The sequence below is a fragment of the Aotus nancymaae genome, unplaced genomic scaffold (assembly GCF_030222135.1).
Source record: "Aotus nancymaae isolate 86718 unplaced genomic scaffold, 86718_ANA_hifiasm-v0.15.2.pri h1tg000022l_1, whole genome shotgun sequence".
In the NCBI taxonomy this organism is placed as follows: Eukaryota; Metazoa; Chordata; class Mammalia; order Primates; family Aotidae; genus Aotus; species Aotus nancymaae.
This window is the reverse complement of record NW_026988435.1, coordinates 39772845-39793957: the sequence shown is the minus strand read 5'-3', so window position 1 is coordinate 39793957 and position 21113 is coordinate 39772845. Positions and strand designations below refer to the sequence as shown.

General features: G+C 49.4%; 2 protein-coding genes across 4 annotated transcripts in view; one reads left to right on the top strand and one right to left on the bottom strand.

Moving 5' to 3' along the window:
• Window positions 1-7243, top strand: part of HLCS (holocarboxylase synthetase) — a 237262-nt gene extending 230019 nt beyond the window's left edge. For all 3 annotated transcript variants that reach the window (XM_064380144.1, XM_064380142.1, XM_064380143.1), the window contains one exon: window positions 1266-7243. In XM_064380144.1, coding sequence (XP_064236214.1) covers window positions 1266-1437 — 172 coding nt within the window. In that variant the 3' untranslated portion in view covers window positions 1438-7243. The remainder of the gene's footprint in view (window positions 1-1265) is intronic.
• Window positions 6180-21113, bottom strand: part of SIM2 (SIM bHLH transcription factor 2) — a 53936-nt gene continuing 39002 nt past the window's right edge. Inside the window, exons 8-11 of the mRNA XM_021669463.2 lie at window positions 13927-14074; window positions 11926-12094; window positions 10716-11121; window positions 6180-8234 (exon numbers count right to left, since the gene is read on the bottom strand). Of these exons, the coding sequence (XP_021525138.2) occupies window positions 7807-8234; window positions 10716-11121; window positions 11926-12094; window positions 13927-14074 (1151 nt within the window). The 3' untranslated portion in view covers window positions 6180-7806. The remainder of the gene's footprint in view (window positions 8235-10715; window positions 11122-11925; window positions 12095-13926; window positions 14075-21113) is intronic.

Below are 21113 nucleotides of genomic sequence, written 5' to 3'. Positions count from 1 at the left end.
TCATGTCCTCACACAAGCAATTGGACAAAAAAAAGTGGGCAAATTGTTTGGGGTTAGAGAAGACTAAAGAGACATGCCATCTAAATGTAAAGTGTGTGATCATAGATCCTGGACAGTGGGAATGACACAAGCACGGACCACATGGCAGATAAGGTCATTGTATCCAGGCCGAGTTTCCTGACCGGTCATAGTTAGTGCTGTTACAATTTTGTAGAAGGTTCTTGTTCTCAGGAGATTCATGCTAAAATATTTAAGCAGAAAGTGTCATCATGCCTGCAGCTTTTCAAAAACTTTTTAAATTTCCATTTGTTTTCTATTTCTATTCTTTTTTTTGTTTTTAAGAGAGGGTCTTGCTGTGTCACCCAGGCTGGAGTGCAGTGGTGCCATCATAGCTCACTACTGAAACCTTGAACTCCTGGGCTCAGCTGATCCCCCTGCCTCAGCCTCCCAAGAGTGAGCCACACACCCCACTAATTAAAAACATTTTTTTTGTTGTTTAAAGGCAGGGTCTTACTATATTGCCCAGGCTGGTCTCGAACTCCTGACCTCAAGCAATCCTCCCACCTTGGCTTACCAAAGTGCTAAGATTACAAGCATGAGCCACCACACTCAGCTGCAACTTATTTTTATATGATACAGAAAAAAAAAATGTGTGTTTATGTGTGAACAGAGAAAGCAAATAAGGAAAATATTTTCGTTTGGTGTGAGAATGGAAGGGAATATGAGGTTTATTGTACTATTCTTTCAGGTCTGTAGATTTGAAATTCTTCAAAATAAAAACTTCAGGGGAAAATTCTATGCTTCGAAAGCTGTTAAGAAGGACATGCATGACTTGAGTACATTTAGAAAATATTCAAAAGAAGTAGGATCAGGATGCGTTTCACTTGTGGTTGACATGACCCAACTCTGTTTTATAAGATAAAACACTGTTTGCCAGCTCAGCCTCTTTTCCTCCAGCCTCAGCCAAGTGATCTAGAGTAGCACAGTGTTCCTTAAAAGCGCTGGAGGTGAAGAAGCGGTTCGAACCATGACCGCAGATGACCAGAATTAGGAGGAGTGACGCCGTGTGAAGAACCTTCCATCCTTGTTGAACTTGCACCCTGCTGGTTATTTTAGCAGCTATTGAAACTTTCACCTGGGTGGAAGGAAGTCAGGCTCAGCCCGGGCTGCCTCTTCCCCTCCGCGAGCCTCAGCCCCCTCCCCGTGGATTATTATTCAGCTCATTGTCCTGAGCCCACCTGTGACGTGCTGTTCCTCCTTTTCAGTGGTCAGCAAGTCCGTCTGGGCGGCCCGGAGGGACCAAAGGCATTCATCGCCGGGCTGGACGATTCTGGCTTCCTCCAGGTTCACCAGGAGGGCAGCGAGGTTGTGACCGTGCACCCGGACGGCAACTCCTTCGACATGCTGAGAAACCTCATCCTCCCCAGACGGCGGTAGTGCTGATGTTCCTGAGACGGGCCTGGGCCTGCCCTCCTGACTCACCCGGCCTGGCGCTTGGGCAGCAGGCGGGGATGCCACTGGGCTGCCTGGGGTCCGAGCCCAGTGCGGAACCACCGCAGTGAGCATTCCGCTTTCATCGCGGCCGCCTGGCCACGCCCACACATCTGGAAATTCTGTTTCTGTTTTTTTTTTAGGTTTGTTTTGTTGTCGTTTCCTTTGGTGTTTGAGGAGACTCTGGGATAGACGGTTGTCAAGTAGAAGCTTTAGATTAGGGAACGCCCTGGCACAGGTGGGAAGTCGCCCTCCCTTCTGGGACTTCGACTTATGTTTATTGTCGGGGGTAGTTTTTACGTGGAAATGGCAATGGCAGGCTGGGTGCGGTGGCTCACGCCTGTAATCCCAGCACTTTGGGAGGCCGAGGTGGGCGGATCACCTGAGGTCAGGAGTTCAAGACCAGCCTGACCAATGTGGAGAAACCCATCTCTACTAAAAATACAAAGTTACCTGGGCGTGATGGCGCATGCCTGTAATCCCAGCTACTCTGGAGGCTGAGACTGAGAATTGCTTGAACCTGGGAGGCAGAGGTTGCAGTGAGCCGAGATCGTGCCATTGCACTCCAGCCTGGGCAACAAGAGTGAAACTCAGTCTCAGAAAAAAAAAAAAAAAAGAAACGGCAATGGGAGGATTCAGATATTTTCCCAGTAGCAGAGACCTTTACCCCAGACTGTGAAAAAACAAACGGAGATATGCTCTGGAGCCCAGGCCAGTGTTGAGTTAGAAGTACCGTGTCCCATTTCCGAGCATCTTGGGAGGTACTTAACACTAAGAACATGCTTTGGCGCTCGGTCATTGTTCCATGTTTTTGTTAATGAAGGAAAGGGAAGGTAGACTGCTCTCCACCTGTGGTGTGGTCCCACAGCGAAGTCTACACGCCTGTAGAGATACAGCCAACTGGTGTCATTGCAATGACTTGTAGAGGAAATCAGTTAATTGCTTTGACATTATTCAATGAGCCCTCCTTTCCTAAGGAAGTTTAAATGTCCTTACTTAGGGACTTGCTTTCTTAAGTAGGTTTGAATTTACTACCTATTGTGAAGAGACGGAATCAAGTTCAGAATCCTTAAATGTCTGATGAAGCATCACTTGGATGGGGGGCGGTGACTTGGCTCTAATAGCTGGAGATGAAGGCACACTCATGCCACATACAAGGGAGGACTTGGAGCTTTAAAGCCAGTGTCAGATTCACTCTGAAATGTGGAGCATTCCTGCAAGACTGCAGTTCACAGAGATAGAAGACATGGCATTCTACTCCTAAGTCATAGTTTTTCTCACCCCTCCCCCGCCTTTACCTCATATTACCAAGGAAGAAAATGTTATCGATACTAAACACCATGAGTTCAGAGGGAGGCTGTGTGCGAGTGCCTGCTTATGTGTGTGTGTGCGTGCATGTGTGCACACATAGCTTTAAAAGAAGACATTGAAAAGCTGACGTGCTACTGGCCTCAAGAAAGAACAAAAGGAAGGAAGCGTTTTGATACACAGTCGCTATTCCCAGATGGACGCCAGGCCTTTTCCGTGGCACTCCTATCTCTTGAAAATCATCCCCATTACCTTTCAGCTTTAAAAGGCCAGTTTTTGTCCAGCTTTCTCTCTTCCTGCCAGTCCCAGCTGAAATTAGTGGAAAGAAAGTTTGGTGGAGCTTTCAGCTTTGAACAAAAGTCCTCCACTGTAAACTAGCACCATCTTTATCCAGGTCTTACCCAGTCTGGCTAATTCCAGAAACTTGTGGTTTTTAGTATAAAATCTGTCTACCTTTACTCAGACACAGAACACCCCCATAGGAAGGAAAAATACCTAATGCATATTTTTTGGAAATGAAACATTAAAAGAACTTCAAAAGTAATTTTTGGAAATAAGGCTTCAATTAGAATTATTTTTCTCAAAAAAACAAAAAAGAAAACACACTCTTCTCCAAATGCCCAAGTCTTCTTTCAAAATTGGTTTGAAGCTTAAATAAAAGTCTACACCACCCCCAAATTACAAATGGACTCACCCTTGAGAGGGCATCTGCAAAATATCATCCAGGGCAAAGATCTCGAGGCTAACGACGCAAGTTTCATTTCTCAGACTTTGTAATATAAGGCCAGCCCTCTCTCAGAGCTGCCATCATCACTTTTTGAATTTCTTTGGGGGTTATTTAATGAAAAACATGCTATGTTTTGTTTTAAGCTGAAGTCCTATTCTGGCCATTCTGCTTTGGGGAACAAAATGTTATCATTTAATTTCCTTTCTGCAAATTAAAACTAATGAAGTGTGGCCTTGTCAAAGGATGCGGAGATGTTCCTGGCATCCTGCTGTGCCTCTACTTTCTAACAGACTGCCCTCGCTCGCAGGGGACCCAGTTGTCTTGAGGGAGATGAGGCAGCCTTCAAGCAGAGGCCACGTTTTCCATAAACCTGACTTTGCCTCACATGAACCAAAGACTCTCACAACCCTGCTTCCTATAGAATTGGCTGAATAAAGGCGTTTTCCCAATAGCTGTTAGTGTTAGGGCAACTGTCTACCTGCTATATCCCTCTCTCCGGTTTGGGCCGAATAGTACGCACCCTGCAACTGGGATCTCAAGGAGCTTTAAAGGTTTAATGGAAACTTGACATTTTCCTCGTGATCTTTCAAATGTGGTCACTAAACTCAGGATTGGCCTGTGCTTTTAGAACACTGGATTATCCCTGGCTTTAGAGTCTGTGCATTGAGTATTGACGGTGTTTTGTAAAAGCAAGCTACCCTCCTTTCCAGGCTGGTAACAGATTTCAGGGGGACTCTTGGGGAAGGGCCCCCTAAAATAGAACACAGCAGTCACTGGGCTTCCTGTCCCCACCCCCACCCCAGCAGTGCCCTTTGGCACTGGGAAGTCTGCCAAGGAGTGGTGGAAATAGGAAGGATTTGTGTTCGAAGTAAAATCACGGTTGAATTTCACTACCGCGGGCTGACATTGTCTGATGTGAGAGCAAGTGACTGACTGGAGTGCGGTGCACAGGCCCACGGGGAGCACGGGCAGCACAGCGCAGCCTCTGGGGGTCCCCCAAGCCACAGCATGTACAGCATGCTCCCCTTTTGCCCTGGAGTCACCCCAAGCTTCAGATGTAAAAGGGAGGCAGGATGGGCTTCCATTCTCCATGTTTGCTCTTAACCGGCAGAACGTGGGAGAATCCTTATTCCTTGTTAATCACTATGCATATTTGAAATAAAAGAAAGTGGAAGCCTCTGCAGTTTTAACTTTTCAAAGAATGTCTCTGAAAAGAATCACTTTAAACCAATGCCTATAAAAAGTAAATCTACCAAAATAAACTCAGACTTCCTACATGGTTTGGGCTCACTCTTCTTTTTACAAGTTTCATTTTTAAAAGTAGGCAACTACTTTGGGTTACTGTATTTTTATTCATATTTAAACATATTTTTACAAAATAAATAAAGTGTTTTACATAGTAAGATTTATGTTTTTCCAAGTATTAAGAAGCCAGGTGTTTTTTTTTTTTGACATATTATTGACAAATGTATTCAGCGCTGTACACAAGAGAAATATTATTACTCCGAAGAAAGTTAACAAAACCCAAAAGCAAAAACCCTTTTCACTGAGGTGAGAAATAAATTTAATGTAACAACTTCTAGACTGTTTTTAGGATATTTCTTATTCTTTTGTGGAAACTGCTTGACTTTTCATCTGAACAGTGTTTCCCCCAAGATTTTAACCTTATATGTCATACTTAAGTTTAGGAACAGCTTGAATAATGCATTCCAGATAACACAAGGGCTGTGATCACTACAATTCCAAGCTACTGTGATTTTATGGCATTTATTTGCAAATGTTCTTCATTTCCCATTCTATCTGTAGCAGCCCCCCAGCCTACCTTAACCGTCTTATAGCTGGGGTAAATTAAAACTTAGGTAGACTTTATACAAGATCCATTGGCCATATTAAACCTCCCCCTCTTAGGGCGGAAGGGCTGAAGGCAGGGCTGATAGGACTTTTAAAAGGATAAAAGGGGTAGGGGCGAGGGAGGCGGAAAATACAGGCTCTTACAGATACCCTCCGCTGCCCTCCACACCCAGCCCACTGCTCTACAAAGGTATGAATGGAATGGCTTTTCTAGAAAAGGGCTTCCAAGGACATAAAGGAATTCCTTTCCCTGGGAGGCCCTGTGGAGGGCTGAGCCAGCCTTGAATTGGGCTTATTTCTCAAATCCATTTGATCTGGCGTTTTTGTCAACATGGTACATGTTAAGGCCCACGACGATTTTTTTTCCTTTTTGTAAAAGAGAGGCATATATATTAAAAATGCTTCCTCTTCCCCTGCCAGAGCCTCACAGAAGTCAAGAAACGCTATCCCCAGCTTAAATGTGCAGACTCTTAAAGAAGATGGAAGTAACAATATTAGGTTGCCATAGTAACAGCGCTGTTAACTTTGCACTGAGCCCTGGCCGTCCTGAAGCCAGCTCATGGAAGAATCTTCCTTCATGTTCTAGGTTATGAAAACGGTGATGTCTGTTTAGACAAGGACGTTTCACTAGTACACATTTTCTTTTTCCAGTACATATACAATCTGTTACGCCTGTCTACGCTGTCACTTGTAAAATAGGGTCTTTTTTCTCAGCAGTAACCTTTCTTACTGAACTGCTCTGATAGCCTTATTTTTACTAAATACAGCTCCAAAAGTTAGTTAATAACAAGGTAGACACAAAAGCATTTTGCAGTACTTTATTGGAAAATGTCGGTGGTATCTCTTAGTAAGCAAACCTACACCTTTCAGGAATCACGGTTTAATTACAAGACTAAGGAACATAAAAAAAATATAATACCCTCGGCTTATTTCATGTGCACACAGTCACAAGGAGCTGTGAATGAGGTATAGCTGAGTACCTGGAGAGGCGGGTGCATCCCTTCCCACCGTTTGCTGCATGACCCACGGTCCTAAATTTGTAAATTGTAACTCGTACCATGATGCCCACTGACAAATACCCTGTAGGGACTGAGTCAGGTCCTCACTAAGTGACACAGAGTTGGCAAAGAAACCAGTTCACATTTTGAAAGCAGTCGGTGTAGGTGCCCTTTGATTCTAGAATGACGAGTTAAAAACATTTGTGAAAACCTCTTTCCGTTCAGAAAGTTGGAAAAAGTTTCCTGAAATAAACCATTTGAATAAAGTAGCAAGAAAATGGAAAGATGGTGGTTCAATGCATGGGTGCAGTTCGGAGCCATGATGGAATTTTTCAATGTTGAGATCTTTAAGCAAAATCCACAAAAAATAGAAATGAATGGAAGCTTTTTTTTTAAACACTGCTGGTGCTTTATGAAGGGATTTCTGTTTACCTTTTGCACACGTGACGTGTTCTTATGGATTTTTCTGGCTTTGTAGAAATGCTTCAAATGTCTACATCATTTCATGACATCCCCTTCACATGTTTTTCCTCCACGAGGTGCAGGACCCGTTGACAGTGTTCCATATTGCACATGCAATTTAACTTTATTAGCACTATTTGTAGCAAACACAAGCCTAGTGAATTACAGATCTGTGTGGGCCAGAGGGATTTTGCCACATAATAATGAAGCTGGACAGGGTCATTCTCATAAACTCTCTGGCTACATATATATTTTTGCATTTAATGCCTATTCAATATATTCTGAAGATGCTATTCTTGGTGTTATTAAGAGTTCATAGGGGTTGGGGGAGGTAAGAGCTTGTTCATGTGCTTGTGAAGCACACCCATGTTCACAGACACACAGAATGGAATTGCATGATCACCCCCTCAGTCTTGGCTTGTTGGTTTTTGTATTGAAGAAAGGGTTAAATAAAAAAAAAAATAGAGAGACTCTTGAATGACTTTTAAAGACAGTGGAGCTGTGTATTCGTAGGACTTACAATCATCACTTCTGCCTTCACCTAAGCATCTAAAAGGGCTCGGGACACAGGCGTCCCCTCCCAGATCCGCCATCCACGTGGAAGAGCAGACTGTGGCAGGGTGGGTTTCCCTCCTGAAAGTGGAGGATATTTGCGGAGTGAAACCGCTTCAATCTCCCAGCGGGACTTTCTTGGAACGTCGGGGACAAGGCCAAATGCGTGAAGCCCGATTTCAAGGTGAGGAAACCAAGTCCCCAACAACTGGGTCGCACCGGCCCTCGCAGGACACAGGCGGGCGGTCACCTGCCGGGCGCGCCTCGGTCCTCCGCACCCGCGCGCGGTGGAAATCCGCAAGTCGGCGGCGGTCTCTGCATAAATTACTGTAGGTCGTGCGCGTCTGCCGGGCTCGGTGGCGCCGCAGCCCCCGGAGGCAGGAAGGGCCCAGGCTCCTGGCGCGGGCGGCCGGCGGGTCACCTCCCATTGGTGATGATGACCGAGGCGCCCAGATAGTGCGGCAGCGGCGCTCCGGGCGGGGAGGCGGTGGCGGGGCTCGGGTGCCGGGGCCGCAGCGCGCAGGTCGCCGCCTCGGGGCCGCCGGGGGTGCAGGCCAGGCTGGAGGCGGCGGGTGCGGCGCCCCCCAGCGGCCCGCGCCGGGCCAGCACGCGGTGGTAGTTAAGCAGCACGAAGGGCAGCTGCGCCGGCGCGCCCGGGGACTCGGGGGCCGGGGTCGCGCAGCACTCGGGCGCCGCGCGGGCCAGCGCCAGCCGCGCCCCGTCCCGGGCGGCCTGGCGGGCGGCCTTGGCCGGGCCCAGCGCTGGCTCCTCGCGGTAGTGGCCGCAGCTCGGGAAGCTTGGGGGCGCGGTGTCCTCGCCGAACCTGCGCACGGCGGCGGCGGGCGCTGCGGGGACAGGCGACACGTTAGAGGGACGCTCTCCCCTGGCAGCAAGGGGCGCGGCCGACCACCCCACTCCCACCCAAGCCCCAGACGTGCCTGCCACCCCTCCGCAGCCCACGCGCTCCACCCGCGGGGTCGCTGTCGCCCTCGCCCCTCGGTCTAGTCCGCGCGGTCTAATCTCAAGTCGCGACCTGAAATATTCCAGGAGCCACGTTACAGAGAAACAAGTGTGATGCCTGTTAAATAATACACTTCCTTTAATGCACCATAGCCAAAATACTATCTCAGTGTGCAATTAGTGTGAAACAATTATTGGGACTTTTTTTTTTTTTTTTTTTTTGGTACTGAGATGCAGAGCACAGGTCACACCTGCCTCACTGCACTGGCCACATTTCCATGTTCAAGACCACATGGGGTTGGTGGCTACCTGATTGGACGGCAGGGGACTAGAGGCCAGCAGGGGCCTTAGTGTTAGATGGCCCTGTCTGCCCCGATTTCTTCTGCCAGTCCCTCAGTGGGGGAGAGGGGTGGGTAACCACCCTGATCGTTTCTACTCAGTCGCCTGACATTAAGTAGCTTCCCAGCTTTTCTTTTTTAACACCTTTTGGCAACATTTGTCTTCCTTTAATACCAAAGAGACTAGGAAGCTGATCGCAGATTGCCTCAAATTACCACCTTTGGTCCACTTTTTATCACGTGTGTGACAAGGAGATTGTTAACCTCTTTCACTTTTAAAATAGTGGTAAAAGTCAAATAACATGTGTGACCGCATTAGCCAGCTTCAGACACACACACAAAAACTCTTTGAAGTCAATCTCCAGTGGGTCCGATGTTCAGCTGTTATCAAAACCCTTTGCTTTGCCTTCCTTTGCTTGGATGTTCTGGAAGGTCCCTTCCTTGGTTATGTCAGGGACCCAAGGTGTTCATGGGTATGGAGGATGCAAATCTAAGGGATCAGTGGCTCCTGGGACAGGCCAGGTCAAAAGGCGATGGGCCTGGCCCTGGTCACCAGTGTAGTCTTTTCTAAGTTGGCTACTTCTGAAAAAACAAGCCCTAGTGATTTCCAGAAAGGCTGGATTCTCCTGTAATCTATCCCTCGTCTCAGATTGGGGAAGAAATGTTATCTCAGCCTACAGTCGAAACACAGAGCAAGAGATTCCTAGGATTTGCAGAAAAAGCAGTAGAGGCCCAGAAGGAGCAGAGCCCTGCCTGCCTCGAGAGAGGGGTGGGGACTTCGGGGCGCTCTCCTCTTTGATCCTTTCCTCTTTAAGCAGGGGCTGGTGTGATTCTTTTCTGGGGTACATCATCCTTTTTTTTTTTTTTTTGAGACAGAGTCTCACTCTGTCACCCAGGCTGGAGTACAGTGGTATGATCTTGGCTCACTGCAACCTCTGCCTCCCGAGTTCAAACAATCCTCCCGCCTCAACCTCCTGAGTAGCCGGGATTAGAGGTGCTCACCACCGTGCCCAACTAATTTTTCTATTTTTAGTAGAGATGGGGGTTTCACCACGTTGGCCAGGCTGGTCTAGAATTCCTGACCTCAGGTGATCTGCCTGCCTCGGCCTCTCAAAGTGCTAGGATTACAGGTGTGATACGTCCGGCCTGGGGCACATTATCCTGATGTCACCTTCACCCACATTTTAGTGGCACTGCAGGACACCTGCACCGTCTTGGTCTGCACTCCGAGCAGCAGTTAGGTCTGGGTGCAATGAGAATACATTTCCTGTAGCTAACCCTCCATCCCCACCTTCCACCCTCTGCCTGGGGTTGGTCCAGCGAACAAACAGGAGTCTGTGTCCTGGGCAGCTGGCAGTGTCTCTGCAGAGGACATCTGCTTGCTGGCCGCCAGGAAAAGGTGAAAGGCCATTCATTCCTGTTGAACTGGCATGCACAGAGCAGGCCCCTACTGTGTGCCGTGACCTGGGAGTAGGTGCATCACAGCTTATGGCCCCATTTTCCAAGTGAAGAAACTGAGGCCTGGAGAGCTTGTGTTCTTTGCCCTGGGTTGGGGAGTGGCATTTCTGTCCCCAAGCTCATGAATTTCCACCACAGTTTTCCCCACTTCCAAAACTGGCAATGGAAAACAATCAGGCCGTTTGTCTCAAATAGTCCCTTCTGGGTGGGGTGGAAAGTAATCTTGCAAAAGAAATGCCGCCGGGGCGTTCTCAGCACGAGAGCTGGTTTTTGAAAAATCACTGTCCCCCTGTGGTCAGGATTTACGTGAAGGCCGGCTACTGTTTTCCTTTGCCCTTTGTACTGCCACTAGTGTCCGTCCCCAAAGCAGGCGGGCTGCCATTTTGCACCCTCGAGGAGCACCTGCATCGAGAGCAGGAAAGTACAGCAAACCCTACTTAGAAGCAGAAAGAGGGAAAGCTTGCCCAAAGCGTGAAGGTTCTGTCTCCATCTGCCACCCACCGCCGCGGCTGCTTCGGCCCCCGGCCGTGCCCAGTCCTCCCACCTTCCCCATGAGCAGACCTGACCCACCTTCGTAGCTTGGCATCAGGCTGTGCCGAGCAGTGTTCGGTGGCTCTGGAGGGTTTTTAGCTGGAGACGAGCTGCTAGGCACTAGGGGGTTGGCATAATGCCACTGGCATTCACCGCTGGCTGGCAGTGTGCTCAGGAAAAAGCGTGCCACCTCACACGGAGATCCTTGGGGCTGCCCGAACTTGGCCGGCAACATTGGCTTTTTGCTGCTGAAGACGTGGGAGTCCAGAGGGAAGTGTCCGTAATGGTAGGAGAAGGGCAGGCTGTAGGACGGCGCGTACAGAAGGTCACTGCTCTCGGAGTGGAGCTGCGGTTCCGGGAGAGCGGGAGCGCTTGCAGGGGGACTGGCTCTCCAGTTTCCAAGCTGGCCGCATTCCAGTTTGTCCATTTGGAACGAGCTGTATTGCTGCATGGCAAAGAAGATGGATGAAGGGCCAGCGAGGGGCTGGCAGGAAGCTGCCTTCCGGCCCTGCACAATCTGCCCCTACAGGGCCCAACCCCATCCAGGGGCTCCCCCTACTCTCGCCACCACTGCAAGGTCCCACTGGGGACAGGCACACAGCAAGTGATACCCCAGGACCTGCTCTCAGGGTAGGAGAGCCCCCACCCCCGAGCTAACACCACATCAGACACACATGGACACTTGCTGTTTCTTTCTTTTCTTTTCTTTGTTTGAGATGGAGTCTTGCTCTGTCGCCCAGGCTAGAGTGCAGTGGCACTGTCTTGGCTCACTGTAACCACCACCTCCTGTGTTCAAGGTGGGTTAGTCTACAATCTAACCCACCACTCTAGAATCTAACCCAGCAGCCTAGACGCTAACCCAGCAACCTAGACTCTAACTAACCAGTCTAGACTCTAACCCACCAGTCTAGAATCTAACCCACCAGTCTGGATCTAACCCACCAGTCTGGAATCTAACCTGTGGATTCTAACCCGTCAAGCCCATGAGAATCTAACCCATGGGTTCTAATGGGCTGATGTGCCTTCCCAGTTGAGTCTTCTGTTTGCTAAACTTGACTAGTTCACCGGGATGTCAGCCTTACCCTGGAGTCACTACCGTGTATGCAGGACCTCTCGGAGGGACCTTGCTTCATGGGAGGGAGATCCCTGCTGTGCACTGAGAGGCTCCCCATTCCTTAATGTGTCCAGGCATCCCAAACTCCTGGGATAAATTTATCAGCACCCCCAAATTTCAGGACGTGCGTGTTACCTGTGAGGGGTAAGGGTTTGTTCTCAGCTTTGTCTTCATCTTGGTATTTTTGGGTTTCGCTAATTTCCTAGTTTCTTGTGAGGTAGACAAGGCAGTCCTCCAGGAGTCCTGGGACTTGGCAGTGGACACCTGCTCCAGGGACAGCTGAAGTTCCTTGTACTCAATCTCCCTGGAAGGCGGGAGTGGGCCGAGTCAGGTCCAGCAGGTGGCAGAGGCCGAGCAGCTTCCCTGACCCCAGCCCTGGGGCAGCTCATTCTCAGTGCCCCAGTGTATCTTTTCACTGGGGTTGGATGTGGGTGGGATTTGAGACAAGACCAGTTCACCCTCATGATAAAAGCGGTCTGCAGCCCCAGGCTGGTCCACCCCAGGAAATACTGAGCCAGGTCAGAGCTCTCTCCAGTCCCATAAAGCCCCAAACACATCTCTGGGCGGTGGTCAGGGTTGGGGGGCGGAGGGGCGGGTGGGGGAAGGGGCCATGGCCATTAGGGGAGCCGTCAAGGGAAAACGCGACAGGCAGAAATACCATTGATCAAGTCCACCTGCATCCAGCATGAGCATCTGTGGCCCAGGTGCCTCTCCAGATAGCACCCCAGGAGGCAAGAGCTGGGGACCCTTCACGGGTCTGGGAGCCTGGCCTCCAGCTTTGTGCATTGTCGCATCAGGGGCCCATCTCTGCCCTAAATAACCCAACTCAGCAGGGTCATGGTCACAGGCGGAGAGGTCAACCCCAAGAACCAGCCCACGTTTGCTCAGGAAGAATAACTAAAGGGCTAACCTGTTTTCTCCCTGACAGTTTTGCTAGAATCACTTGCCTTCTGAGACACACAGGACCTGGAAGTCATTCTGTGAATGAACCTAGAGCCTAAATCCTCACCCTGTATAAAATGCAAATGAGAACCCTTTTCACCATGGGGCGGGGCACCGCAGGGGTCAGGGCCTGGAGTGAGGTGATTTAATGTACAATAGCTATGGTGGGTGGAAAGTAATATACGGCCCCAGATAGACGTATGTCCTATTGCTTCTAATGGCCTTAAAAATATTTGCAGTGGCTCAAGCCTATAATCCCAGCACTTTGGGAGGCCAAGGCAGGTGGATTGCCTGAGGTCAGGGGTTCGAGACCAGTCTGGCCAACATGGTGAAACCTCGTCTCTATTACAAATACAAAACTTAGCTGGGCATGTTGGCAGGTGTCTGTAATCCCAGCTACTTGGTAGTCTGAGGCAGGAGAATCGCTTGAACCCAGGAGGCGGAGGTTGCAGTGAGCCAAGATCACGCCATTGCACTCCAGCCTGGTGACAGCAAGACTTTGTCTCAAAAAAAAAAAAAAGTATTTGCAGGCTGAGCACCATGAGCTCATGCCTGTAATCCCAGCACTTTGAGAGACTGAGGCAGGAGGATCGCCTAAAGCCAGGCATTCAAGACCAGCCTGGCCAACGTAGCAAAACCCTGTCTCCATGAAAACATTTGTAATTTTTTGATTTACAAAAAAAAGCATTTGTGACTGAACTTGACCTTCTGAAGTGTTTAAAGGGCCAAATATTCACCATTATTTGCAACAGGCTCTATAGGAAGACAGGTAAAAAATGGGAGATTTCCTGTTTCAAGCAGCAGGAGCATCCGAGATGACCCAAATGTTTGTAGGCATGGATGGCACAAGTTTGTATTCTTGATCGGGGCGTGCACGCTCTTTGCATTCTATTCAGGATGGTGGCATTCCCACCCGCCCCCCCATGCCCCTCACCTAGGCTCTGCGATGGGATCCTAAGCTATGCCCAGGGCAGAGCACCCTCCTCCTGGCTGCCCCTGCAGCCTAGCACTTGGCCTTCACCGCGGAGCATAGAAATAGCTTGGACCTTCCAAAATGACTGGATTGCTCAAAAAATAAATTAAAAAAGGAGACGAACAGTTTGAGAAAGAGAGAAAGAGAGGTGGTGCTTATCGGAGCCATCCGATGTGGGGCAGGGAAGAGAGCAAGGGGAGAAGCAAATACGTGTGACTTACGTGAGTACATAATTGACACTCACGATGCAGTGGGGCCGGGACGAGCGGCTGTTGTGCACCACGGTGGCGTAGCTCTGCACCCACACCCAGCCGCCCCGCTTGGACAGCAGCCGGTAGTACTTGGTGGTGACCTGGCCCTTCACCAGCACTGCAAGCACAAGGTGACATGAGTCCTCAGACGCTTCGCAGGCCCCGCCTCTGGGATGCTGCCCCCAACGGTGACCTACATCCTGAGGATACCTCTGAGAAACTGACAAAGGGGGCGGGCTTTCTCCGCTGGAGGGTGCATGTTTGTGTGTGTCTCGTGCGTGCATACACACACACATGCATACGCATGCAGATGTGCACACAGGAATTTTGCCTACAACTTTAAGGAGTTCCCACCTGTTAAGAACTCTCATTTAACAGTCATTGCTTTCATTGAGGGAAACATTAGCCACTGAAGTGTGTACTGGGCAGAGTGAAAAAAAATAGAATCTGCTTTTTAGTTTCTAAAATGCCACGATTACGTTTTAATCCTCGAATCCTTAATGGGCAGAGCAGGTGAGTGATGTAGTTATTTACACCAAGTAGTCAGTGAAGTGCATTCAACCAAGTGTCAGGCTGTTGCTGATACTCGCTGTTCAGGTACATGGGCTATTCACAGTGAAACTGTTACTCTGTTGCCATTTATATTTTCTTCCCATTAATCCCAGTTTTCTTGGGCCCATTAATTTGCTACATTGTTTATGTAGGAAGGACCTCTGCTTGGCTACAGAGTTCCTGAAAATTGGGCCTATGGGCCCTTCTTCTTCTTTTTTTTTTTTTTCCTTCAGGACAGAGTCTTGCTCTTTTGCCCAGGCTGGAGTGCAGTGGCACGATCTTGGCTCACTGCAACCTCTGCCTCCCAGGTTCAAGTGATCCTCCTGCCTCAGCCCCTCTACTAGTTGAGATTACAGGCATGCGCCACCATGCCTGGCTAATTTTTGTATTTTTAGTAGAGACAGGGTTTCACCATGTTGGCCAGGCTGCTTTCAAACTCCTGACCTCAGGCAATCCACCCGCCTTGGCCTCCCAAAGTGCTGGGATTACAGGCGTGAGCCACCATGCCCGGCTGTATGGGCCCATCTTCTATGCCAAGCAGCTCAGGCAAAGGCTCGGTGCACCCATAAACCACAATTCCACCGGGAGGCAGGCGGGGGAGGAAAGTGCCAGAACCTGCAGGTGGACAGTGGAGAGGTAAAGCTTCTCCAGGGAAGAGGAGGATATCACAAGTCTAGAAAGACACGCACGGATGCCCAGGTCCCAGCTCCAGAACATTCCTGCTTCTTAAGGCAGGACCAGCCCCTGGCCCTAACCAGCAGCTGCCTGAGCAGAGATTCGGGGAGGTGGCCAAAGGGGCTGAGTCTGTGGCTGTATCAGCTGGCGCTGAAGGAAACTCCCCAAGGCTCATATGCAGCAGAAATGCAGCCTTTGTATCATTGCACTAGGTGAGGCCCCAGTCTCTGCCCAGACCCTCCCTGGGCTGTCCGTGGCCCTTTACGGTTCCTTTTCACCTTGCAGATGGCTCTTTCTCATCCACATCAAAATATTTTGGTGAAAAAGAAAACGCTGCAAGGAGTTATTCACCTTAATATTATAAAGGGTTCACACAGATTGATAAAAACACAAAGACCCTAAAGCAGTATAGCAAAAAGCATGAACAATTCATCAGAGAATAAATATAAATGGGCAAAATGATGAAGAAATGCCCAACTCCCTGTCCATCCCACCCATCAGATCAACAGACGTTAAAATAGAAACAACCGTTGTATGATTCCCTTTACATGAAATGTCCAGAAGAGGCAGAGCCACAGAGTCTGAGAGCAGATGAGCGGGCGCCGGGGCTGAAGCACGAGGGGGACTGGGAGCGAGAGTCCCTTTTGGGATGATGAAAATGTTCTGGAATTAAAGGTGATAGTTGTACAACACTGTAAATATAACTAAAAACCACTGAAAATGGTGAAAAAGGTAAATTTTATCTAAAAATGAAGTAATAAAAGGCCAACGGGTGATACTGGCTAATCCATGATGAGAGGCATTTTCTTCTTTCTTTTTTCTTTTTTTTTGAGACAGAGTCTCACTGTCGCTCAGGCTGGAGTGCAGTGGCATGATCTCGGCTCACTGAAACCTCTGCCTCCCAGGTTCAAGCAATTCTCCTGCCTCAGCCTCCCAAGTAGCTGGATTACAGGCACCTGCCACCAGACCTGGCTAATTTTTGCCTTTTTAGTAAAGGTGGAGTTTTGCCATGTTGACCAGGCTGGTCTTAAACTCCTGACCTCAAGTGATCCGCCTGCCTCAGCCTCGCAAAGTGCTGGGATCACAAGCATGAGCCACCACGTCCGGCCAGTGAGAGGCATTTTCATGTGTGATGGAAGGATGAGTTGGTGTGGTCCTCTGGAAAGCAGTCTGATAGCTCATACCCTCTGACACACTGATTTCACGTCTAGGAATTGATCCTATGGAAATTGTGAGCAGTGCAAACACAGATTTATGTACAAAGTGTTCACTGCAGGCTTGCTGAAAATTCAGGGAAAAGGGGTGGGGAGACTTAACTGTTCAACGGTAGGGAAAAGAGTAAATACATTATGGCAAACTATGCAGCCAGTAAATGACGATTAATAAGAAATTATCACATTACGGGAAATGCGTACGATACAATGTTAAGTGAGGAAAGACAAGATTCAGAAGTGTGTAAAGTAGAACCCCAATTATGAGAAAGTGGGCACATGCACACACCACCCCCCAAACTGTGTTATCCTGGACAAGCTACCAACCCCCCGTGACTCAATTTCCTCATTTATAAAAAGAGGATAATCAGTCCTTATGTCATATGATTGTTGAGAGACTAGATGATCTATCTGAGGATTTGGAATACTGGCAGACACAGCTGATGGACTCAATACATATGAACTCTTATCTGACTAAAAGTGACTGGTAATTTTCATTTCCTTCTTTTCAGCTTTCCTTGACTTTCTAAATTTCCAACAAGAAGGAGGTTTAATCAGAATTAAAAGGTATTTTTTTCCATGGGAAAAAAGACTGTGGGGGTTGGGAGGTGGGAATCCAGTCTTCATCAGGATGAAGCTGGAGACATGAGGCAGTGCTGCTGTGTAACAAGCATGCCAGTGCCACCGGCTGGAGAGAGGCCTCTCTGGGACAGTGCAGAGAGCAGCGCTTCTCGGCCCAGGCTTAACATCTGCATCTCAATAGACTCAGACTGCTGCTGAAAGGGGTAGGCAAAGGCAGTGGGAAAGAGAGAAGCCTGACAACACTTCTCCTCTGGGGGTTTGCTTCTTTTTTTTTTTTTTTTTGAGCCGGAGTTTCGCTCTTGTTACCCAGGCTGGAGTGCAATGGCGCGATCTCGGCTCACCGCAACCTCCGCCTCCTGGGTTCAGGCAATTCTCCTGCCTCAGCCTCCTGAGTAGCTGGGATTACAGGCACGCGCCACCATGCCCAGCTAATTTTTTGTATTTTTAGTAGAGACAGGGTTTCACCATGTTGACCAGGATGGTCTCGATCTCTTGACCTCGTGATCTACCTGCCTCGGCCTCCCAAAGTGCTGGGATTACAGGCGTGAGCCACCGCGCCCGGCCGGGGGTTTGCTTCTTTAACAAAAAGATACATGGTGTCTACTTCCAGCTCATTTCACAGGATTGCCTCATCCCATCCCTACTACAACCGTGCGGGGTGGGCAGCACCAGGAGATGGGGATCAACGGAGCTTGAGGGCACACCTGGGGTCCAGCCCAGGTGTCCTCAAAGTGGCAGCTGTGGGAGGAGGGAGGAGCAGCCGCCTCCAGAAAGTTCTCTATAGCTGTTAGGTTGGTGCAAAGGTAATTACCTTTTGCCATAAAGGTTTTACTATTAATTTTTTTTTTTTATTTTTTGGAGACTGAGTCTCGCTCTGTCACCCAGGCTGGAGTACAATGGCAAGATCTCGGCTCAATGAAACCTCTGCCTCCCGGGTTCAAGCAATTCTCCTGCCTCAGTCTCTCGAATAGCTGGGATTACAGGTGCCCACCACCAGGCCTGGCTAATTTTTATATTTTTAGTAGAGACCGGGTGTCTCCATGTTGGTCAGGCTGGTCTTGAACTCCTGACCTTGTGATCCGCCCGCCTTGGTCTCACAAAGTGCTGGGATTACAGGCATGAGCCACTGTGCCCGGCTGCCATTACTTTCAATGTAATACATCGAATAATACATATTGGGGTGGGGTGGGCTCACCTTTTAAGGGCAACTCGGCCAATTTGTTTATGGTCCCAAAATAACCAAGAGATGCACCAGGCTCGGCGTGAGGATCCATCCATGGATTTAGAGAGAACAAGTGCTTGCTAAGCTCCTCAACCTCAAAATCTATTCCTAGCAGTGCCTGTCAAGCCCCTAGGAGTTTGAGACCAGCCTGGCCAACATGATGAAACCCTCTCTCTACTAAAGATACAAAAAATTAGCCGGGCGTGGTGGCAGTTTCCTGTAATCCCAGCTACTCGGGAGGCTGAGGCAGGAGAATCGCTTGAATTTGGGAAGCAGAGACTGTAGTGAGCCGAGATTGCGCCATTGCATTCTAGGCGGGGTGACAGGGTGAGACTTCATCTCAGAAAAAAAAAAAAAAGGTGAGGAAAGCCCTGGAGGAGAGAAGCATCTTAGGGAAGAGTCCACAAGGGCCACATTGTAGGGTGGACCCCAGAAGACGGGCTGAGCCTGACAGCCAGTCCCCTTGGGCACAGAGCAGAAGGGACAAGGTATACCTACAATGTCAAAAACTGCCTCCAGGGATTAGGACAACACGTATGGCGATTTACTGTCATTACTTATGGTTCCCCCTTAGTGCACAGGGTTCCCCACACCTTCATCAGCAAGACAAAACAAGCCTACCTCCACACACGGCTCCAAGGGCATCTACAGAGGATCTAAGCCAGGCACCGTGGCTCACACCTGTAATCCCAGCACTTTGAGAGACTGGGTGGATCACCTGAGGTCAGGAGTTCAAGACCAGCCTGGCCAACATGGTGAAACCCCCATCTCTATTAAAAATACAAAAATGAGCTGGGTATGGTGGCAGGAGCCTGTAATCCCAGCTACCCAAGAGGATGAGACAGGAGAATTGCTTGAACCCAGGAGGCGGAGGTTGCAGTGAGCCGAGATCATGCCACTGCACTTCAGCCTGGGCGACAGAGCCAGACTCCATCTCAAAAAAAAAAAAAAAAAAAAAGGATGTAAAAACGATGTGAGTATGAACTAAACTTCATCCATTTCCAGGTCAGCGGCAAGCAAGGCAGCAGCAGAAGCCAGCAGAGATGATCAATCCTGTAATATCAATCAAACACCCTGTCCGATGGGCTGGAAACTCCTTCCAAGTCGACCTGCTATTTCCAAGCCTCTGTCCTCTGCTTCACAGCTGTGCCATAGAGTGGCTGCAACCTGGTGTCCCTGGTACCAGATGTGCTGGTTGGTGTCATAGTGTTGTTACTCAGAATGCCTCTGGACGCCTCGTGTGTTCAGTTAGCCACAGGCTCCCCCACTCCCTATTGCCCTATACCCACCACTCATTCATGTTACCTGTCTGGCCCATAAGCACTGAGTGCATGACCACTGTATGTCATCTGGAGTGTGTTCTCCCCAGATTTCTACTAGGTACTCTATAATGTCCTGAAGTTTTGTTATAATGGTTATTGTTTGAAACTTGTAAACCACCTGTGCAGGCCTCAAAGCCTTTTTTGGGACATTGAAATTTTTTTTTCTTTTTCTTTTTTTGAGACAGAGTCTCGCTCTGTTGCCCAGACTGGAGTGCAGTGGTGCCATCTCTGCTCACTGCAACCTCTGCCTCCCAGGTTCAACTGATTCTCCTGCCTCAGCCTCCTGAGTAGCTGAGATCACAGGTGCACATCACACCATGCTGGGCTAATTTTTGTATTTTTAGTAGAGAGGGGGTTTCGCCATGTTGGCCAGGCTGGTCTCAAACTCTGGACCTCAAGTTATCTGCCTGCCTTGGCCTCCCAAAGTGGACATTACAATATTTTCACAGCTGGGCATGGCCTGTGTTCTCTTTGTGGTCTGGGCTTGGCACGCTCTGGGCAGGAGCCTACCTAGAGAGCAGGGTGAAATTCCCAACAGCCTTGGAAGAATATCCACGCGGACATCATGGTTTTTCCAAACCGTGGCCAGCCCAGTGCCCCTTGACACAGATGATTGTCAGGTTTATTGATAATAAGCCCTTCTCTGTCTATGCACCAAGCAGTCTTCAGCCCTCCCTGAGGGTCTGGGACAACAGATCACAAGCCTCTGCCAGCTCCCCCTACATATAAGAAAAAGCCTCCCTAACATGAAACAAAGAAAGCGGGGAGGCAGAGGAGGCAGGGGAGGCAGGGGAGGCAGGGGAGGCAGAGGAGGCAGGGGAGGCAGAGCCCGGCTTGCCTGAGGCCAAGCTGGAGCCTGGTGCCTTTCTTCAGCCACAGGTGGTGGGTGAGGTGTGGGGTGGGAGGGTCACAGTGGCTGATGTGATCTTGTGTTCACTTTTCTTTACAGAAAGTTCTAAGGCAGGGTGTGGAGGCCCATACCTCTAATCCCAGCACTTTGGGAGGTCAAGATGGGAGGATCACTTGAACTCAGGTGCTCAAGCCCAGCCTGGGCAACAGACCAAGACCCCAGCTTTACAAAAAAATTTAAAAATTAGCTGGGTATGGAGGTACATGCCTGTAGTCCCAGCTACTCACGAGGCTGAGGCAGGAGGAGTGCTTCAGGCCAGAAGTTCAAGGTTAGAGTGAGCTACGACCATGCCACTGTACTCCAGACTGGGTGACAGAGCAAGACCCTGTCTCTAAAAAAGAAAGAAAGAAGAAAGAAGGTTCTGGGGAATTCTGTGGCACAGCTCTGACTTCGAGAGCCCACCTGGTGACATCCAGACCACACCAACAGATGCCCGCGTGCCCCCTTCTCCCATCCAAGGTGCCCCTCGCCTGACCTCTGCAAACCTGTGCTCCCCAAAGCCGGTGGCACTGGCCCTGCTCCTCCTCACCAAGCTGGAGTTTCTGGAGGCTGGAATTCTTTCTCTTCAGGGGCTGTGCTTTCTTCAGCCCCAGTGGACTCTTGCTCCCGGTGAAGATAACATTCTGAAGAACGTGTGCAAACCATCAGGCTGCCTGGGCCCTCCCGGACCACTGCCTCTTACC